Raw genomic sequence first — 18,696 nt, 5'->3', positions numbered from 1 at the left:
TTGTATATATCATATTTCAAGTTTATAAAGGTGACGGGACGGTGCGCGTTTTGGTACCATATATAAGAGAACTCAGTATAATTTGTTCCGGTATCTCATTCGCCATCACTTTTTCAGTTTTACTTCACTCAAAATAGACACATCAATGTCATATGCTAGATTTATGTAGGTCTACCGTGATCCCAGAACAAAACGTAACTTGAACCCGATCGCCATCGCCAAGAACAATGAAGGCAGATGAATGCTAACGTAGTGTTTTGCAGCACATAACGAGTTTAATAATGTTGAAAAATAATAAAATAAAATATCTAAGTGAGTTTTTATTAAATATTGTATTGCATTTTTATTTAATCTGAAGCAGCTTAACAGTTTTTATTTATTTTCAAACCAAGTTAGAATGGAACTATTTTACCGACCTTGTTTATTTGGTTAATGGCGGAGGACATTATTTCATCGGAAACTCACGACACGATTACACAATAGTTGAAAATGAAACGTTGTCACTCGATAGTCGATAGAAACTGATTACTATTCCTATTTTAGCCCGATGGTAATTTTTTATTAATTACTTGAAACACTTTTTTGGCCAACTTGATTTGTTTTATGCTTTCCAAAGCTCCAACTAATTATGTGACCAGATGCGAAGTATTCGAAAAGGTCCGAACTATTCGACTACCGTCGAACTATTCAAAAAATCGAATCCTCGCAGATAGAACGAATCGAATTGAACAGTAGTTTTACTATTCGATTCAATTCGAAATTTCGAATATTCGCACACCCCTAATTATAACACAAATCAATGAACTCAAAATAATTGTTCTAAATATACAAATTGTGCACAATTTGATGAGGAAAAGAATGATATCATACATGTACCTTGTTTTCCTAAAAAAAATATACATATAACGGTTTTTATTACCACATATATATTCGTTGTACAACCTACATGAATAATTGAAGTGAAACATTCAGGTCTAACTTCATACAAGAAATAATTTATAAAATACTCAAGTTATATTACATATACAGCGTCTCAATTTTTTTGCAGAGTTGCCGTGCTAGTATTACCTCCATTTGGATGTTTTCAGACTACGAATATTATCGTTTCGTAAAAAGCAAGTGCGGTTCGGCATGATCTACGCCAGTTGTCTGATTCAGAATTTAATTGAACAACAAAACATTGACCATGGCAACTTCCTCAAAAATATAATTTTTTATATGGAATCGGTATTGAGAATCGTGAGTAACATTTCAGAACTGGTATTGACTCGAGAAATTCTGTTATCAACCTATCCCTATTAAAATACAATTAATATTCTACTAGGACTTAATTCTAACCATGGCCTTGAGTTTTGAGACCGAGATTGGCTTTGTTCCAGCCTTGCGTGGATCGAAACTGCTAATACAAGTTATTATAGAGCTGGCGGTGAGTCGGCGTATTCTGTCAGCGATTCTCAAATCTGGTAATCAAATCTTGAATCCGAATTTTTCTTAGGATTCAATTGATTTGAGATTCGGATTCGACTCATCTGAGCTGCCTCTGCAGCGCCCGTGTCATGTCAGTTGTTTGTATTCTATTTTACCAATCTTTTGTACTCTTGGCAAATTCTTAAAAATTTGAAAAAGTCTGAATATTTGTACACCCCTAAATTAGAGTTCAGTTAGCTTACCTGAGAAAATTAGAGTAGCCTACAGGGGCACAAAAATAACAACATTGATATTTTGTCCTCATATAGGACTTCTTCAGAGAGTAGGATGAGGAGGTTTTTAAATCTCAATAATGTTTACATACTTGGTAGGCTTTTCCTGATCATATACTTGGTAGTTTCAACACGTTACCTTGGCCGTCCATATCTTCGAGCTCATCGCTGTGGAACCAGCTGGCCCCGGAGTTCATGTTGATGAGGTCCAGCTTGAGTCTGTGCTTGTCGTAGCTCTGCTTCACACTGACGCACACCATCGGGTATTCCAGCTCTGGTGTGATCACCATCTCAAACACACTCGGAGGCTGGGCCAGTGAACACTCGACATGCTGCAAGCAATATCATGTCTTTCTAATAAATCTTGAAAACCATCTAAACACTTTAAGGTCTTAACAGTTATTCTGTAATACTGCAAGTTCCCATTATTGGCTTTACATATTGAGTTTACAGTACAATTCTGGTGATCCAGCATCTACAGACAGTACCGGTCCAAGGCTTTAGGGAGTGTTTGGCAAAACTAAAGCATTATCGTCTATTGATAGGAAGTTTTTTTTTCGGAATTTGGCTGAGGTTCGGTTTGCACAAAATTACCTGGTGTCTATAAGTAATAATATATAACCTTTAATTCCCTATTGTTAATCCAGCAATCCAGCGAGCTTACAGCTTTTAAGGATGGACACATTGCCACTCACAATCCTTACATTGAAACAGCTCTATTTCTTTGTCTATCTAATCTATGCATTCATAATTTTTTTGTAAGGGAATAGTCCAAACCCAAAAGTATTTAATCTCTTCCATTTGTTGGATTGCATCATTAGATGATAGCATAATGATAAATGGAAACAATCTTGCTTTGAATCGAGTTAGCAACCTTTCATAGAGAAGGCAAGCACTATAAACACCTAGCTACCAGGACAATTGACTCTCTCACTTCTATGAGGACATTTAACAAAATGTGCCCATAGCGATAACAACAATTTTAGAAAATCAACCAACACAATTTGTACGTACCTTGAGTAGCATGAACTTGTTGAGAGGGTCATACCACTGCATAAGGAAGATGCCATTGAACATGGCGCCACACAGGTACTTGTAGCCGTTGTAAGGGTTCCTACCCACACAACACTTGGTGCATCCCTTGGTGTCTGGTACCTGCAACACAGTTAATAGTAATCATTATAAATGGGTGTAAAATACCTGCATTATGTGATCTAGGACATTGCAGAAGGGCGCTAGTTACAACGTTACAACTCACATCAGGGTCTTCATTAGGCTAGTACTAAATGTCTGTGGAGAGCCAACAAGCCGTCCCTGTACAACTGTAGTGTCTTGCCTGTATTGTGTCAGTACAGTAACAACTACAGTCAAATGTGTGAATGTTACCTTTGTAGTGAGAGCAAACTTGCGAGGCACCAGTCTCTCAGGTATCCTGTTCATGTGCATGGTGAACCTGTGACTCTGCTTGCTGTGGAGAGCCAACAAGTCATGCCTGTACAACTGTGGTGTCTTGCCTGCAATACAACATAGGTTTAGCAATAATTTACTCTTTCAACCCTTATTTTTTACTTTCTTCCTTCTTGAGGCTACAAAGTACTTGGGGAAAGTATTGTTTTTTTAAAAACATTTTCAAGTTTCAGTTTTGGGCAAAACTATTTGCTTTGTATCGCCTTAAACAAAAAAAAAAAATAGTTTTAGTACAGCAGTACACAACTATGGTCCATTTTGGATGAAATTTGGTATGTAGGTGGTATCTTCAGTTTTTTTTTAAATTTGTTTATCTAACTTTGATTTTTAATGGTGATTTTCCCATGAAAACCCATAAAATAATGGGAAAATATGATTATCTGAAAAAAGCTCAAATTATATTTATTAACATTTGGTATGTGATAGCCCTTGTTACCTTGACAAAATGGCACAACCCACACTGCTGTACAAATAACAGTTCAAAAGTGTTTTTACTTTTCCCATAAATAAGTTCACAGTTACCTCCTCCACTTATTCAGTACAATGGGTTTTGCTCATAAAAGTAACAGGATATTCAATTTTTATGTCAAACTCATGAGAGAAAGGAAGTGTCAGTTTGCTGATACCGGTCGGTTTGTGTGGTGCTTTATGAAGATTGGTTACGGTCTGAAATTGACAAGCCTTTTTTTTACATTTAGCGCTCCACAATCAAGGACACGGCCCGTAAACTTTTCAATTTCAAAAACGTGCTCATAACTGCTTACTGTGTAAAATACTACCTATCTTGGTAGCATACCGTACTATGCAAACTACTGTATAAGTGGCTGAATAAAAGCACTAATCTTGAAGGGAAAGCCAACAACTGTGTGTGTGAATGTGCAAAAACATAAATACTGGAAAAATGCAAACTGTACGCAACTTTCAGTAACTAATTTATGAATTACATTTATTGGCTCGCTATAAATGTCTAGATTTAGCTAGTAAATAAGTGAGAAATGTAATGCAAAACACAATTTTAATTTGGATATATGGTATTCAATGATTATTAAATTTGGATGTTATTTTAAAATCAAAACGAATATGGACAATGTTATATTTAAATTCTTAAAAAAAAAACGTTAGTTTTTAAAGCACGAAACATAAAAAAACAACACAAAACTAACAATAGGACTGTCTTAAGTGTCCGTGTATTGTTCAATCCAATCAAAACGTCGTTAATTTATAAAATAAAAACATGTTCAATGTTTTAACGCTACAAAACAACGAATAAAGAATGTTTTGACTTTAAAACAAATGAAAACCACTTTTTAGCTCGATGTGCTACATAAAACATTTTGAAAATACCTTTATTCCTGGAACCCCTCAAAAGCCTAGGACCTATAATAAGGATGAAAAACAATAGAAAAGTAGTAAACTGAGTACAAAAGGTGTGTCAGGAGTGTTTATTGAGGTTCAAAATTATTTGATGAACATGCACATTAAGAATGTGAATGTTTGAAACCATTTTTTATAAATGACCAAATCTCACTGAATATCACACATTTACCAGAAAGGAAAAAGTTTGCACTGTGACATTGGGCTATGGGGCAAGGATGGTGTGATGAATAGACCAAGCGACGCCTATCCTCGGTTAAAATAGCCCGAAAATATCCAGAGGTTCGAATATCTACTCAGATTCAACTAATAGTAATCATCAATGGCTTACAGTTTTTTGATAAAGCCTTTGGCTCAAAGCCAAGGTGTTCAGGTGTTAAGGTGTACAGCAACCTATCCAGAAAATCAAAAATTTAAGTTATAATTCAAAGACGAGGAGGGACACTTTCTGTGAAACAACTCTATCAGAAAGCCATACGATTGGGCTTTTGTGATACAGAAACGTCCTGAAAATTTTCCTGCTGAATAACCAGGCAGTCTGGATTATTTGGCGACCAGTAGAGCATTTGTACTAACGCAAAATTACTTTTGAGAGTGTCATTTCTAGCTCTGTGAACAACCCTAACCCTGGTAGAGGACAATAGAATTTATTAGTAACACGATACAGCCTTTGCTATTTGGATGTTATCACTACTTGCTCGAGACCAGACTACCAGAGTTACGCATTTTTTTTCAAAAAGTTGAATTTACACATTTCAGTGTTACGTTGTAAATGTAGTCACTATAAAACAAACAAGATGAAATTTTACTATTTTATGTATCAGTTTAGTTTTTAACTTTTTTTCCTGATAACTTTGCGATTCTCAAACACAATATTATTGTTTATTGTTATATATATTATTATTAATATTATTTAAGTGTGGGGCTGAAATGTACTTTTTGACTAGAAGTTGAAATTTCCCTACTTGATTTAGGGAATACCAAGCCAAAAACAAACATATCAGAGGACATTTCCAATACTGGGGAGCTAGATGGTCTACTGGTTAAGTGTGGGACTTTAATCCTGAAACAAAACCTGATAACCCCCGATGGATTTTATGTACTTTAAGTCATAATGTAGCAACCCTCTAGCCCTTGCCAGAAATAACGCGTAAACCAAATCCGGAATTCCTTGCCCAATATGAGACAACAAATGTATAAAATACAGATACTATTACATTTGAAGGTTTTGATCATACCTGAGAGGGACATGAGCACATCTTTGATGACGTACAGCCATATCGTCCTGCGCGGGTACAGCTGGTCGATGGCTGTCTCATGTAGCTCGTTGAGGTTCAGGTTGTATATCCCTTCCTCCGCACCGATCAGTATGTGTTGGTCCCGCGTGTCCGGGTGTATCCAGCTGGCTGTACAGTGAATCCTTAGTGGACATCCGTTGAACACCTGCAACACGCAAAACATGAGAGATAATCATTCAGAGCACAGTGATGTACTTATCTATACGGTAACCACGACTAATCATTGGACAGAGAACCGGATGAGAAACCGCAAAAAGACAGACTCGATCCTATTTTCACAATACAAATTAAATTAATCAAATTTTTTTTGCAGATATGACTTCTTTATCAAAGCATTAGCTATAAAGTTAATTTCATTGTAAGGTGATATACTTGGGCTTATTGGGGAATTTTAACAACTATCCTTATGATAATGGTTGTTATGAAGATTATCCTCTATCGTCATGTCCTTCATAACAATAAAAACAAAATCAAGACATTCTTCAAAACTTGGACAGTCAAAGCTGGTTGACCTTAAAGAGTACTCTAGATGAATTTACCTCAACCAAATATACATTGACACCAATAACAACCTCCTAAAAATCTATGGTTTACCTTGGAGAAACAAGCGCCCATGTGGACCTTAGGGGTGGGAGGCAGGCCGTTGCTGACGGGCCGTGGCGGTGTGTGTCGCTTTCTCTCCCTACGTCGTGGCGGCACTGGGGGAGTGTCCGACAACAGGTCAGGTTCCGGCCCTTCTCCTGCAGCACACACAGAAACAAATGACCATTTACCATTGGTGTCTTCTCCGCCATCCTTGTAGAAAGGAGAATCGTCAATTCTTGTGTGTATGAGTATGTGTGTGGGAGTGTAGAATTGAGCATTGCTTAACTTTTTCATGTTTAGGCTACATTTACGTTCTTCAATAAACTCAGTTAGTTTATAGTAAGGCCGTTTAATCACGTATTGTTTGAGTTGTTTTTTAAATGCTTTACATTTAATTTATTTCTTTGAGTTTGTTTGACAGAAGATTGAACAATTTGATCCCCATGTTGTTTGGGATTATACTGGTTTTATTTAGCCTATGGTAGCCTAAATCAAGGTTTGTTTTATTCCTTATATTGTAGTTATGACATTGATTCTCAGTTGAGGGGGATTAGATTTGATTGACTTTTTTTTTTTTCGTCTGCAAGATGGCGGGTGGTGAGTCTGAAAGTATTTGTAGCTCGTGCGATAAACTAGTCCAGAATCGTCATAACGCAGTGAAGTGTTATGGGTGGTGTAAAAAATGGTGGCATATCGCCTGTGCTAGCATTTCAAAAACCAATTTCGATCATTTTAAGTGTATTTTTCAAATGAAAGGAATAAATTGGTACTGCCAATCGTGTTCAGAACGAGTTGCGATCATACTGGCGAACGACTCCGTGAACAACTCGGGATTCGGAACTGATGAGTCGTCTAAGAACTGCCCACAGAACGCTTCGGATCTGACACAAATCATTAAGGAGCTGAACGAGATAAGGAAAAGTAACTTGTCTATGTCAGAAGGGCTCACTAGACTAGAAAGTGAGAGCGAAATTATTAGATCTAAATTAAATCAAGTTTTGAGTGATACTTGCCAACCTACCAAGACTCTTGCGACAGAACCATCTCTCCAGAACAACTCCCGTTCAACCAGTTCCAAGCAGACGAATCAGGATCGGGAAGATGGTTCCTCTACCAAAAATGTTATGATGACGCCGGTTGATAACCCCAAGAAAGCAGATTTTGACCGTGAACCATTACCCTGTGTTTGGAATATTGAGAAGACGTCTGTGAATGGAAATAACGTAATATCCAGTGACTCTTTCCCCGAAGTGAGTGCTTCTAACTCCATCAGAAACCCATGGAGGACAGTTAGGCACAAGAAGAGAACTACCGTGCAAAATAGGTCTAATCCTAACCTAGAAAATGGAAGGCCAGAACTAATGAATCAAGAAACTGTTACTAAACCTAAAGGAAATGGCAGGCCCACCCGGAAAGTATTAACTGGCACTGGTAAGTTGACAAACAGTAATGACAGTTCTAACCTGAAGGCAGTGAAAAGGACTAAATTTATTTTTGTTTCGAGACTTCAACCTTCGGTCGAAAAGGCCGATGTCGTAAACCATCTTACATCATTCAAAAGTGGCGATTATGTTGTTGAAAAGCTGAATACCAAGTATCCAACCTATAACTCCTTCAAAGTTGGTGTTCCAGAATCGCTATGGGATAGCATTTTTTGTGAGGACTTTTGGCCGGAAAACACTTTCATCAGTGAATTCAAACTACCAAGGCGCAATTTAAACTCTCAACGCACGGCCGAGACTGGGGCAAACATAGCCTAAACCCAGTAAACGATAACCTTAATGTCTTGTTTCTTAATGTACAGGGGTTACATTCCAAGGAAAACATCTTAGGCCTACATGCTGTGAGTAATCAGTATGACATTCTCTGCCTTAGCGAGCATTGGTTGAACCCAAACGAGGCAGGTTATGTTATCGTTGAGGGTTATGAGCTTTCATCGATATTTTGTCGTAAAACCCATATAAGAGGTGGCGTCGCAATATTCGCCAATAATAGCAAGCCTACTAGGCCTACCTTCCAAGTGTTGGACATTGAATGTTATTGTCATGAAATAAGCTTTGAATGTGTGGGAATAGTTTTAGACAATCCTAAAATTATAATTGTTTGTATATATCACTCTCCTGCAGGGGATGAACTTATATTTCTGAATAATCTGGAGCTACTACTGATCCACCTGAGTAAATTGAAGATGAATATTGTTATTGGTGGCGATGTAAACTCAAGATTTGATGTTACCCGAGATCAGCCTAGTGTTAGAAGATTACTTAACCTACTCAGGCAATTTGATTGTGTTTACTTAAATGACAAGCCTACTCGCAAAAAAGCTTGTCTGGACAATATTTTTACAAATGTCCCGATCAACTCCTGCTCCACACACATCGTTCACCCTGACATAGCTGATCACGAAGGCCTGGAGTTGAGGCTAATAACGGCATCAGAAGCTGCTAAACCATATATTGAGGAAATTATGCACCGCAGTCTTTCCCCAAGGTGCTTAAACAACTTTAAAGCTGAACTGGGGAATGTGAACTGGCCTAACATCCTGAACAGTAACCGTGCGGCCGATCAGTCAGCTGAAGAGACTTTCAATTTATTTTTTAACAAGCTGATTGATATTTTCAACTTAACTTGTCCTGTTAGTTACCTAACCGCAAAGAAGATTTCCGGACGTAAGGACAATAGGCCTAAAAGTGGAGTGGCCTGGCATAGTGATGACCTCAAGAAACTTAAGGAAACAGTTATGGCTTACCGTACTGTCTACATGAACCTTAGAACTGATGCCTCGTACAGTGCCTACAAAGAACTTAGAAACCTCTATAAAAACGTTGCGAACAGAGCTAAATTAGCCGCAAACGCTGACTTCATTGAGCGATCAGCAAACAAATGCCAAGCAGCGTGGACGATAGTAAGGCGAGTTTCTGGAAAGAAGAAGGAGGTCAGCAACAACCATTCTGCCGAGGACTTCAATAGATTCTTCATCGACTCTGTAAACGATGTTCGAGCCAGCATTCCTGTGAGTCCCCTGCCTGCGGATCACTTCCTGCAGCAAGTGAAGAGGCCCAGCACCCAACTTGAGTGGAATGAAGTGTCATGTGATGATGTGCTCAGTGCAGTGTCAAAAATGAAATCCTCAAAAAGCAAAGATGTGTATGGTCTCACAAGCAATATTGTTAAACACATTATCTTTGAAATAGTAATGCCCCTTGTCTTTTGTATCAACCTATGTCTGAAAGAAGGTGTTTTCCCAACCTCCCAAAAAATTTCTCGAGTCATCCCAATTTTCAAAAAAGGGGAAAAATCACAGATTAAAAATTATCGTCCTATTTCTCTGGTCCCTATAATTGGCAAGATCATCGAAGCTGTCATCAAACCTCAGGTATGTTCATTTTTTGACACAAACAAAATTTTTTTCAAATTTTCAATTTGGTTTTCGTAAAAGTTTGTCTTCCGTGGATGCCCTGGACCACCTTGTTTCTAAGATTTTGAGAGCTTTTGAGGAGTCGAGCTTTGCTCAGATCACAGCTTGTGATCTGAGTAAAGCATTTGACTGTATTGATCACAACATACTCATCACTAAGCTGGAGTACTATGGCATCCGTGGTATACAGCTTAAGTTTTTTGATTCATACCTGAGAGAGAGAACTCAATTCGTTGATGCAGGAGGCAAGGTGTCAAGCTGCTTGAAAGTTAGCTCAGGTGTGCCACAAGGCTCGATTATAGGCCCCCTTCTTTTTATCACAGTCATCAATGACCTACCAGCCAATATTAAAAGATCCTCTACCATCATGTTTGCGGACGACACCAATTTTTTGAGTGTTCATCCCAACTTTTATGATCTCATGTCAGTAACTGAGCTCACAACTGATTCAGCTTATATGTGGTTTAATGCTAATAGCCTTTGTCTTAATAAGAATAAAACTCAAAATCTATTGTGTAGTCTTAAAAACATTCCAGTAGAGTCACAAGATGTAAACAATGAAAATGTAATTACAGTTTTAGGAATAAAAATTGATAAATGTTTAAGCTGGTCTCCTCAGATAGATTTGGTTTGTGCAAGATTGTCCAGAGTAATCTGTTTGCTTAGAAATCTTATGGGTGTTGTACCTGAAACCTACATAAAGGTAGCCTACTTTGTATTTTTCCAATCCATAATTAGCTACGGCTTGATTCTTTGGGGAAACAATAGTCACATAAGTGAAGTGTTAATACTCCAAAAGAAGGTAGTTAGAATAATAAACAAAGCTCCAATTGAAGAGCATTGCAAGCCATTGTTCATAAGAAGTAGAATATTGACTGTGATTAATCTGTACATATTTATGTGTTTACTTAGGGTTAAGAAAAATACTAGTTCCCATGTTTATAGGTTTAATATCCATTCACACAACACACGTGTTCACACAGTTCCTATTAGACGTGCCTTATTGTAGGTTAAGTAAATGTAAAAATAGTTACCATGTTATTTCATTAAGATTATTTAATAAGCTTAGCATCAATGCCAAAGAATTGGACCTTAAGTCATTTAAAAAAAGAGCTCAGGATTGGTTACTTTTAAATCCTTTTTATGACTTAGAAGAATATTTTAAGGTTGACGAAGTTAACTTTTAATGTCCTCACATTTCCACATTATTTTTTATTTGTAAGCATATGTATTAGTATAGCCTATTTTGACTTGTTTTTAGGCTTGTTTTGTTTTGCCTAAAAATAGGCTGTTTATGTAATAGCTGAATTTTCTTGACTTTTGTCTATTGCATTTGTTGTAAATGTTGAAGGACAATAAAACGTTTCTGATTTCTGATTGAAGTTATTATTTCAAAAAGATAAAGAGAAATTACGGTTAGGATTTGGTTTTTGATGAAAAAGGTTTGCAGTGGGCTTGTGTTTCAGCTTGTTTAATTTGTTCAATTATTCAGATAGCTTTCTTCTGTAAGGTAACTATTTTCTGGATGTGATTTTTATTTGCAGAGACCCAGGCTATGATTACATATGTGATGATAAGATGGCATGACATGCTGTTATAGTAGTTTCTTTGTTTGTCAGATTTATAATTCTTCTTAAAGAATATACAACTTGCCATATCTTTCTTTTAAGTTTCAAGAGATGATCATGCCATGTTAGGCACAACAACAGATCCATAATTAATTATTATTCCTGGTTTGAGTATTTTTTTTACTTTAAGTTACCCACAGTAATGGTTGAAAATTGGAGAAAACCGTGCCATCATATGATTATAACCATACATTAATTGCCTCGTAATACACAAGAAACGGATACTTCATTTCTTGCGAGTTACGAAGGATAGTGATTCATTTGAAAAATATAAAACACAAGATCATCAAGTTATTTCGAGGGGTTATTGGTGAAATTTTATAAAACATTAATGAAAAGCAAGTTTTCATGATGTTTTGGTATCTAGAGTCCTCAGGCGAGAAAGAACCTAAATCATAACACCTAAGTTTTGTTTTTGAGTTTTGAGATTTGTGATTTGATTTTTTAGTTTTGGTTTTGGTTTCAAATGTTCTTGTTCTGACTATCACTAGTATCATTAGACTTACCGTTACCATTGGTAGTGGCAGTCTCTTTATCGTTGGTCCCTCCACTATCACTCAGGCTGCGTTGCCGTTGTCCGTTCAGACTCAGGTTAGCAGCCAACCCCAGGATCTCATCCACAGAACTGTGTCTCCGCGGAGATCCATCTGGGCCTGGAACAAACAAACAAAGGTAAAACTTTAGCTTTACATCATGTACCTCTTTGATTGATTTTAAGAATGTTCATCCCAATCACTAATTGAAAAGTTACTTCTAGCAGTGCCAGAGATAATGGTGTTTTATCTACATTAAAGTATTGACTTTAAATAGTATAGGTAAACTTTTTCCTACTATAAAATCCAAAGTTTTTATTTATGTTTCATATTAGCAAGTCTTATTTCAGGGTAGATTTTATGACGTGTATTGTTTGGTTATAATAGCAGAGAGTAGGCTATTGTTGTAATTGTATCGTTCTATTAAGTTACGGATAGGTAACAAGAAATTACTTAACTAATGGCCCTCTACATAAATTGGAAGGAACTAAGCTTAAAATCAGTGGCGGTTTCAAGGGGGGGGGCTATAGGGGACGCTGGAAAAATAAATTAAACATACGTTTAAGACCCAGTTCTAGACATTAAAAATGGCTTTAGAAAGCCACCAAACAGCTTTAAAAATACCAAATTTTGCAGGGGAACCCCTCTATTTTCACCTCTTCTTGATAAGATTCTGAAGATGTGCTAAATTTTGCTTAACAATATCAATCATAAATCAATAGATACAATTTGTGACAGCAACACTGGTGACTTAAACCTTTACTTAATACAGTTTGACAACTGAAATTTAAATCAAGAATATTTTATTTAAATAAAATAAAAGCTTAGTATAGTTCTAAATTAAAACTCAACCTAGTATGTGGATAGTCTATTTGTTTGGTATATATTTTAAAAGAAAACTAAGTGGCTGATTAAGGAATTTTTCAGAATTGAGTTCAGCTAGCCTGAGAAAGTTAGAGTCCCGCCCTGGGGCCAATAGATATAGGCTACAATAAAGTCACAAACATAACACTAATATTTTGTCTTATAATACTTATTCAGAGAGTAAGTTAAAGAGGTTGTTTCTCCTGCAGAAACAATATATTGAGATCCTATAACGTGTGTGGTATGTCAACTAATTATCAAGTTCACTGACAACTTCTTTAAGATGATGTAAAATCCTAAATAATAATTTCAACTCAACAGTAGGCATTATATACTAGATTGATACTAAAAGACAAATAACATTTACCTGTAAGATTAGTATAGTGGTTATGGTTCCTATGAAGATCGCAATGATGACTAGAAGTTGTTGCTGACTCACCGACAGGTAACGTGGCTCTGGGAAAGACATAAAAATTAATATTAAATTTACATTACATAGGCCTAGTCAAGTTTCAAAAGTAAATTTTTAATCTGTTCACTCCACCTAAGTGAATTTACAATAAGAACCAAGTAATTAGAATTAGCGGAAAACAGACGATAGGCCCAGGCCAACCCTTATTTTTTCACTAGATAGGTTCTTAAATATTACTTTGTTGTTTTGAGAGTAGAAACCGCCAGATACGTAGGGAAAGAGAGAAAGATCTTTTACACCTTTAATTTAGGATAGATTCTGCCACCATAACCTGCTTGGTTACACTCTTGCGATCCCAGGAACAAAAATCTGACTCTTTTATGACACTGTTGATGTTTTTTTGTTTATGTTAGGCCCCATCATTCTAAAAGTGAAACTAAACCCGCTTGATACAAGATAATGGCAGGTATCGAGTTAAGTTAAGATCTCAAGTAAGTTATAAGTTAAGTGGGCAACAAGTTAAGATGTTTTACAACTATTAGAGGGTAGGAAAGAAGGTGTCTTTAGTTACTAATGTTTGTTTCTGAGGGACTATTTTTATATATTACATTGAATGATGTAACATTAAAATCAAATTTTGGAGTAAGGTGATAGTATCACAATACTGCATAATAAAAACTGGTTAAGGAATTATGTGTTTACCAAACGTGTCATATTTACATGTTAGTAAGCTAGTACGCATAACGATAGAGTTATTTACATTGAAGAATAATCAAGTGTTCTTAATTACCATACCGTGAAACCTTGATAAATTGAACATCAATAAATTAAAGTCCCCAATTCCGAATCTCTTCCTACCACATACATGTTTTTATTGCCTTTATACATAGAAGATTTCACAGATACGTCTTAAAAAACAAAAACAAAAAATTAGCTTGATATTATCTCTACAATTTGAAGGTTTATTGGAAAACACTTTATTTTTTTAAGCTTTGAAATTATCTAGTCTGTTGTAAAGAAAGTTAGTCAACATCACTGAATCTGTGAAAGAGAACTCCAGAAATAGATCAAATGCTAGGGGGGCAAAGCCCTAAAACAAATACCTTTTTTTTAGTTACCTTTAGTCCCTCTGATAGATCATGAGCCTTAGAATATCACCCTAACCGTAAAAATCAGTTGTTGCTCCTCTTAAAATTCTTTATATCAAGGTTCCACTGTATTAAAGCTTTACTGACGTGCAGTGCATTACTTTAAGTTTTAGTGTATTCAGGAGTAAATTTACAAAACAAGAAAATCAATTTGTCATTCACAGAAACATTGTTTAACTCAACACAAATAGTAGGAAATGTTAATTTACTTATTTATGGAATCTCGGAAGCTGGGTTCAATCAATCGGGTTTTTACTATACACTCGCATTAGAAACCCTATATACAGGCACACTGCCAATAACAATAACAATTTTTAATCTGTAGTGTTTCTTTTAAATTTATTTATCCATGTTGCTTGTAGTTATAAAATAATGAACTGTTTTTGGTGGCTTCTGTTTTTTATTCATACATCATAAAAACACATGCATAAACAGGTTATCGTAAAATATACTAAAAACTTCTACCACTTGCAAATTGCATGCAGTGTTATCAGACCACAAAAATTTAATCATTGCATTGTTTATAAAATGTGGGCTGAGCGGGAACTAGAGTAGACAAATGTTGTCTGGGTAAAAAATTTGTATTAAAAGCAACTTGTTGATAAGGTTTTTGCAATTGCATATTTTAAATGCTATAGTTTGGTTAAAATAAATAAATAAAATTATTAAAATTATAATGTATGAAATGAAATTGAATGAATGCTGGAGAGTGGGGAGCCTAGGCTAATCCTTCCTTTTGGACGTAAAAATCATTCTGAAATTGGAAATAGTTTTGTTTTAGTACTAATTGCGTCCTTGATAAGAGTTCCTCTATGGACTCAGGGGGTATGTTTGAATTCCTTGTTAAGTTCTGCCACACTATCACCATGGTTTCCTGTGTGGGTATGTTTGTATACAGATTAACTATATCAAACGAAGCTAATTTGTGGTTTCTGTCGACTTTGTGTGATTGTATTTTCTCAATCAATCTGTGTGGATGGTTCCAACTTACCACCTGAGTCCATAAAGGAACTCTTATAAATGACGCAAAATTATTTTCAATTTCAGAATGATTTTTACGTAAAAAAAGGAAGGATTAGCCATGGGCTTCCCACTCTCCAGCATTCTGGCAGAAATATTTTTAACAATGTTGAAAATGAGCATCTATTTTCAGCTGACAGCCGTTAAAGGAAAAAAATAGTTTTCTATCAATGTATTTTTGTTCAAAAAACATTATAACACATTTTGAATGATTGGAAGTTTCCAAACTGAGAGGAATTTGGTTAAGGGTAAAATTAAATAGATCTTTAGAATATAAATATATTGTGTTCCAATAGCTTTTAGAATGACTTATACATAATCCAAGAAAGTGCAACCATTTACAGATAGTGAGGCTTGTTACAATGCAATACTTGCAAACTAAAAAGCATTTAGATACACCTATATTCATACACGTAATATTACAGTACACAAAGTTTGTTAGGTGTAATAGTATGTTAAAACAGTTCATGACATGAACATTTCATCAAATAAAGCTTAATGTAATAAGATGCCTTAACAACTTGTTAATTTTGGAAAATGAAACATAATCAACATTTTGATTAAAAAAACCTTAAATAGCAAGCATATTGGGTGAATACATAACACATCTAACGGCAAAAAAACAAATCTACAATTTCGAAACATTAAAAAATTCAAAACTACATTTTCAAAAACTTTAAAAGTAACATCAACTAACTAATTGAAATTAATGCGAGATCGGTGAATGCAGATACAGATCCAAAAAAATAAAAACCTACAAAATTAAAACGGCTATATAAACTTAGAAATATATTTTTGAATCATAAAAGAAATTTCAATAAAACGTCAGCTACAAGAACTGAATGGTCGATTATTTATTGGTTAGTCTACTTACTGCAGCGAGTATGATTCTTCTAGATGGAACAACGGATGTGCATGGGATCCCCTAATGCAAGCAGGAAACCAATCAGAGACCCAAACTTACTAACTAATACAATCCTAACTGCTGAAATGTTAGTCACTACCAGGGTAGGGAGAGTACTATAAATATACAGTCAAGCTCAACATTTATGGGACGATTTTTCTTCAAGTTACTTTACTTTTACAGGTATGGTTTGCGTCAGTGATGTGTCAAAACCAAATCTCAAAACCATCAAAACTTTGGAAAAGTTTTGGTTTCGTTTCGAGATTGGATAGGAAAGTTATGAGATTAAAAAGTTTTGAGAAACTGCTGTCATTTTTTGTATCATTATAAGCTGGTAACAACGGAGCAAACACATATACATTAACACTAATGAAACAAGTAAATTGTATTCTAAACTGTAAAAACCATCTTAAATAAAATACTGGGACAACTTACAATTCAGTTTCATTTCAATATTTATTAAAAACAAAGAAATATTGACTACTAAATGTTCTAATTAGTGTAATATTTATGTTTATGTTAATGTCAGGAGTTTCGTTTATTTTAATGTTTGTTGTTTATAAAAATATTTCATTTTGGGTTGTAAGTTTATCCGTCACATTTATGTTATTATGTCTCGATCAGGTGTCAAATCTCTTTTAGTTTTGATCGCATAATCATAATTAAAATTTTATCATTACCTGTATTACCTTGATCAGGTAACTAAACATTTTCGCATTTAGTTTTTGAAATTCAAGTTTCGAAATTCGATTTTTTAGGTTTTGGTTTAGGTTTTGAGATTTTAAATTTCTGGTTTTGACCATCACTAGTTTGCGTTATAAAGGTAATTCTTTTAAATTATATTTAATTTGAGCAGGTAAAAGGCTTACTGAATTTTTCTTATTCACACATTAAGGCAAAATGAGGCTAAGCTTATCAAAATGGGCATCAATTTGACTTATTTTTCAGAAAAAAATCATTTCTGATTTTCTTTTTATTCTGAGCCAGCAAGTTGCTAATACCATTTTCCGTAGTTTGGCTGTTTACTTAAGAGACACCCTAAATAATTAAATTGTACTTGACGTATTAGAAATGTTTCTATTCAATTCAGGATCACTATACCACCTTAACCATAACTAATCCTATCAACACTGATTCACACAAATTCAAACACATCTATGAAATTGAACACTAAAAAAGGAAGCGCTTTTGCAAATTTAAACAAATCTGTGAACGGCAAACATGGATGATATGTGACGCAGATTGTTTTCCAAACATTTTGCACAATGGAAAATTAAAATCTATTTTATAATAAACTCTAACTGGGTTTCTAAACTCAAAATATTTATTTTATAGAGAAATTTTGAAAATTGAAACTAAAAACTTAATTAGATTCACTAACATAGAGGATTGTAATTTAACAATCAAAATTCCAAACTGGTTGTAAATATATTACAAAGGAAAGTCCTTTAATTAATAATATTTTGGTAAGAAGGAAAATAATTCAAAACAATTACAGTGAGAAAGACGCTCAATGCAATCTTTTTGTATGCAATTTTCAGTAAACTTGTCTCCTAACAACTACATACATTGATTAGTAAATCTATGACTATCAGCAAGATGGGTAAAATAATTTTAGTATTGTTCTTCCTTTTAAATAATAAACTCTAATTATTGAAAATCATCCAACATAGAAATTGCCATAAATGAAAAAAATATTTTATTCAAACTGCATTGTTGCTAATACTCAAAAAGTTACAAGTTATAAGTTCAGTTACAATTATTTTAAAAATCAGATAAGAAAATCCAAATACTTAGAACAATAAAATAAAATAAAAATAAAAAAATATTTAAAGTGTGATAGAAGACAAATAAGTCGAATAGGAAACTAAGTAAAAACATTGAATAAGCAAATCTGAACTGGTAAGTAAAAATGTTACCAAAACAGATGCGATTATTTTTATTAAAAGAAGGTGTTATATTAAAATCGCTAAAAAAACACATGAAACTTTTTAAGACGGGTTTAAACCAATTAAATTGTAAATTAGTGCACAAACAATTGAAAAACTATGTTTATGACATCAAACAAGCATTACAACAAATTTATTAATCCTTTCAAATGACTAATGAGTTATACAAAATATTAGCAACAAAGCAGAATGCAGCCGATAGCAAAAAATGCAAATACAAAAAATACCTGTAAACAAGCTCTTCATCAATGTACTGCAATAGGCTCCTGGACAGCAAAATAAAACTTGTAAAACATAAAAACACATATTTTGTGCATTTACTTACAAGTGAATCAGAACAAAATAAAAGGAATCTAAGGGTAGCTTCTAGTTGAGAGTGACTGGTAAGGTCTGTTT

The 18,696-nt window shown here is 34.7% G+C and overlaps 1 protein-coding gene across 10 annotated transcripts in view; it reads right to left on the bottom strand.

Moving 5' to 3' along the window:
• The window catches only part of LOC128999423 (mitogen-activated protein kinase kinase kinase kinase 5-like), a 56,341-nt gene that overhangs the window by 8,769 nt on the left and 28,876 nt on the right, over window positions 1-18,696 (bottom strand). For 3 of the 10 annotated variants that reach the window (XM_054425934.1, XM_054425941.1, XM_054425935.1), the window contains 10 exons: window positions 18,528-18,566; window positions 16,322-16,372; window positions 13,235-13,323; window positions 11,977-12,123; window positions 6,434-6,579; window positions 5,780-5,984; window positions 4,512-4,544; window positions 3,087-3,214; window positions 2,715-2,855; window positions 1,840-2,032 (listed from right to left, as the gene is read on the bottom strand). In XM_054425934.1, coding sequence (XP_054281909.1) covers window positions 1,840-2,032; window positions 2,715-2,855; window positions 3,087-3,214; window positions 4,512-4,544; window positions 5,780-5,984; window positions 6,434-6,579; window positions 11,977-12,123; window positions 13,235-13,323; window positions 16,322-16,372; window positions 18,528-18,566 — 1,172 coding nt within the window. The remainder of the gene's footprint in view (window positions 1-1,839; window positions 2,033-2,714; window positions 2,856-3,086; window positions 3,215-4,511; window positions 4,545-5,779; window positions 5,985-6,433; window positions 6,580-11,976; window positions 12,124-13,234; window positions 13,324-16,321; window positions 16,373-18,527; window positions 18,567-18,696) is intronic. The other 7 variants (XM_054425940.1, XM_054425943.1, XM_054425939.1 and 4 more) reach the window with 5 other exon arrangements.

This window comes from Macrosteles quadrilineatus, unplaced genomic scaffold (assembly GCF_028750875.1).
Source record: "Macrosteles quadrilineatus isolate MER2022 unplaced genomic scaffold, UCM_ALF_1.0 Scaffold_8__2_contigs__length_117827958, whole genome shotgun sequence".
Taxonomy (NCBI): Eukaryota; Metazoa; Arthropoda; class Insecta; order Hemiptera; family Cicadellidae; genus Macrosteles; species Macrosteles quadrilineatus.
The sequence above is the reverse complement of the archived record's forward strand: the minus strand, read 5'-3'. Positions and strand labels throughout refer to the sequence as shown.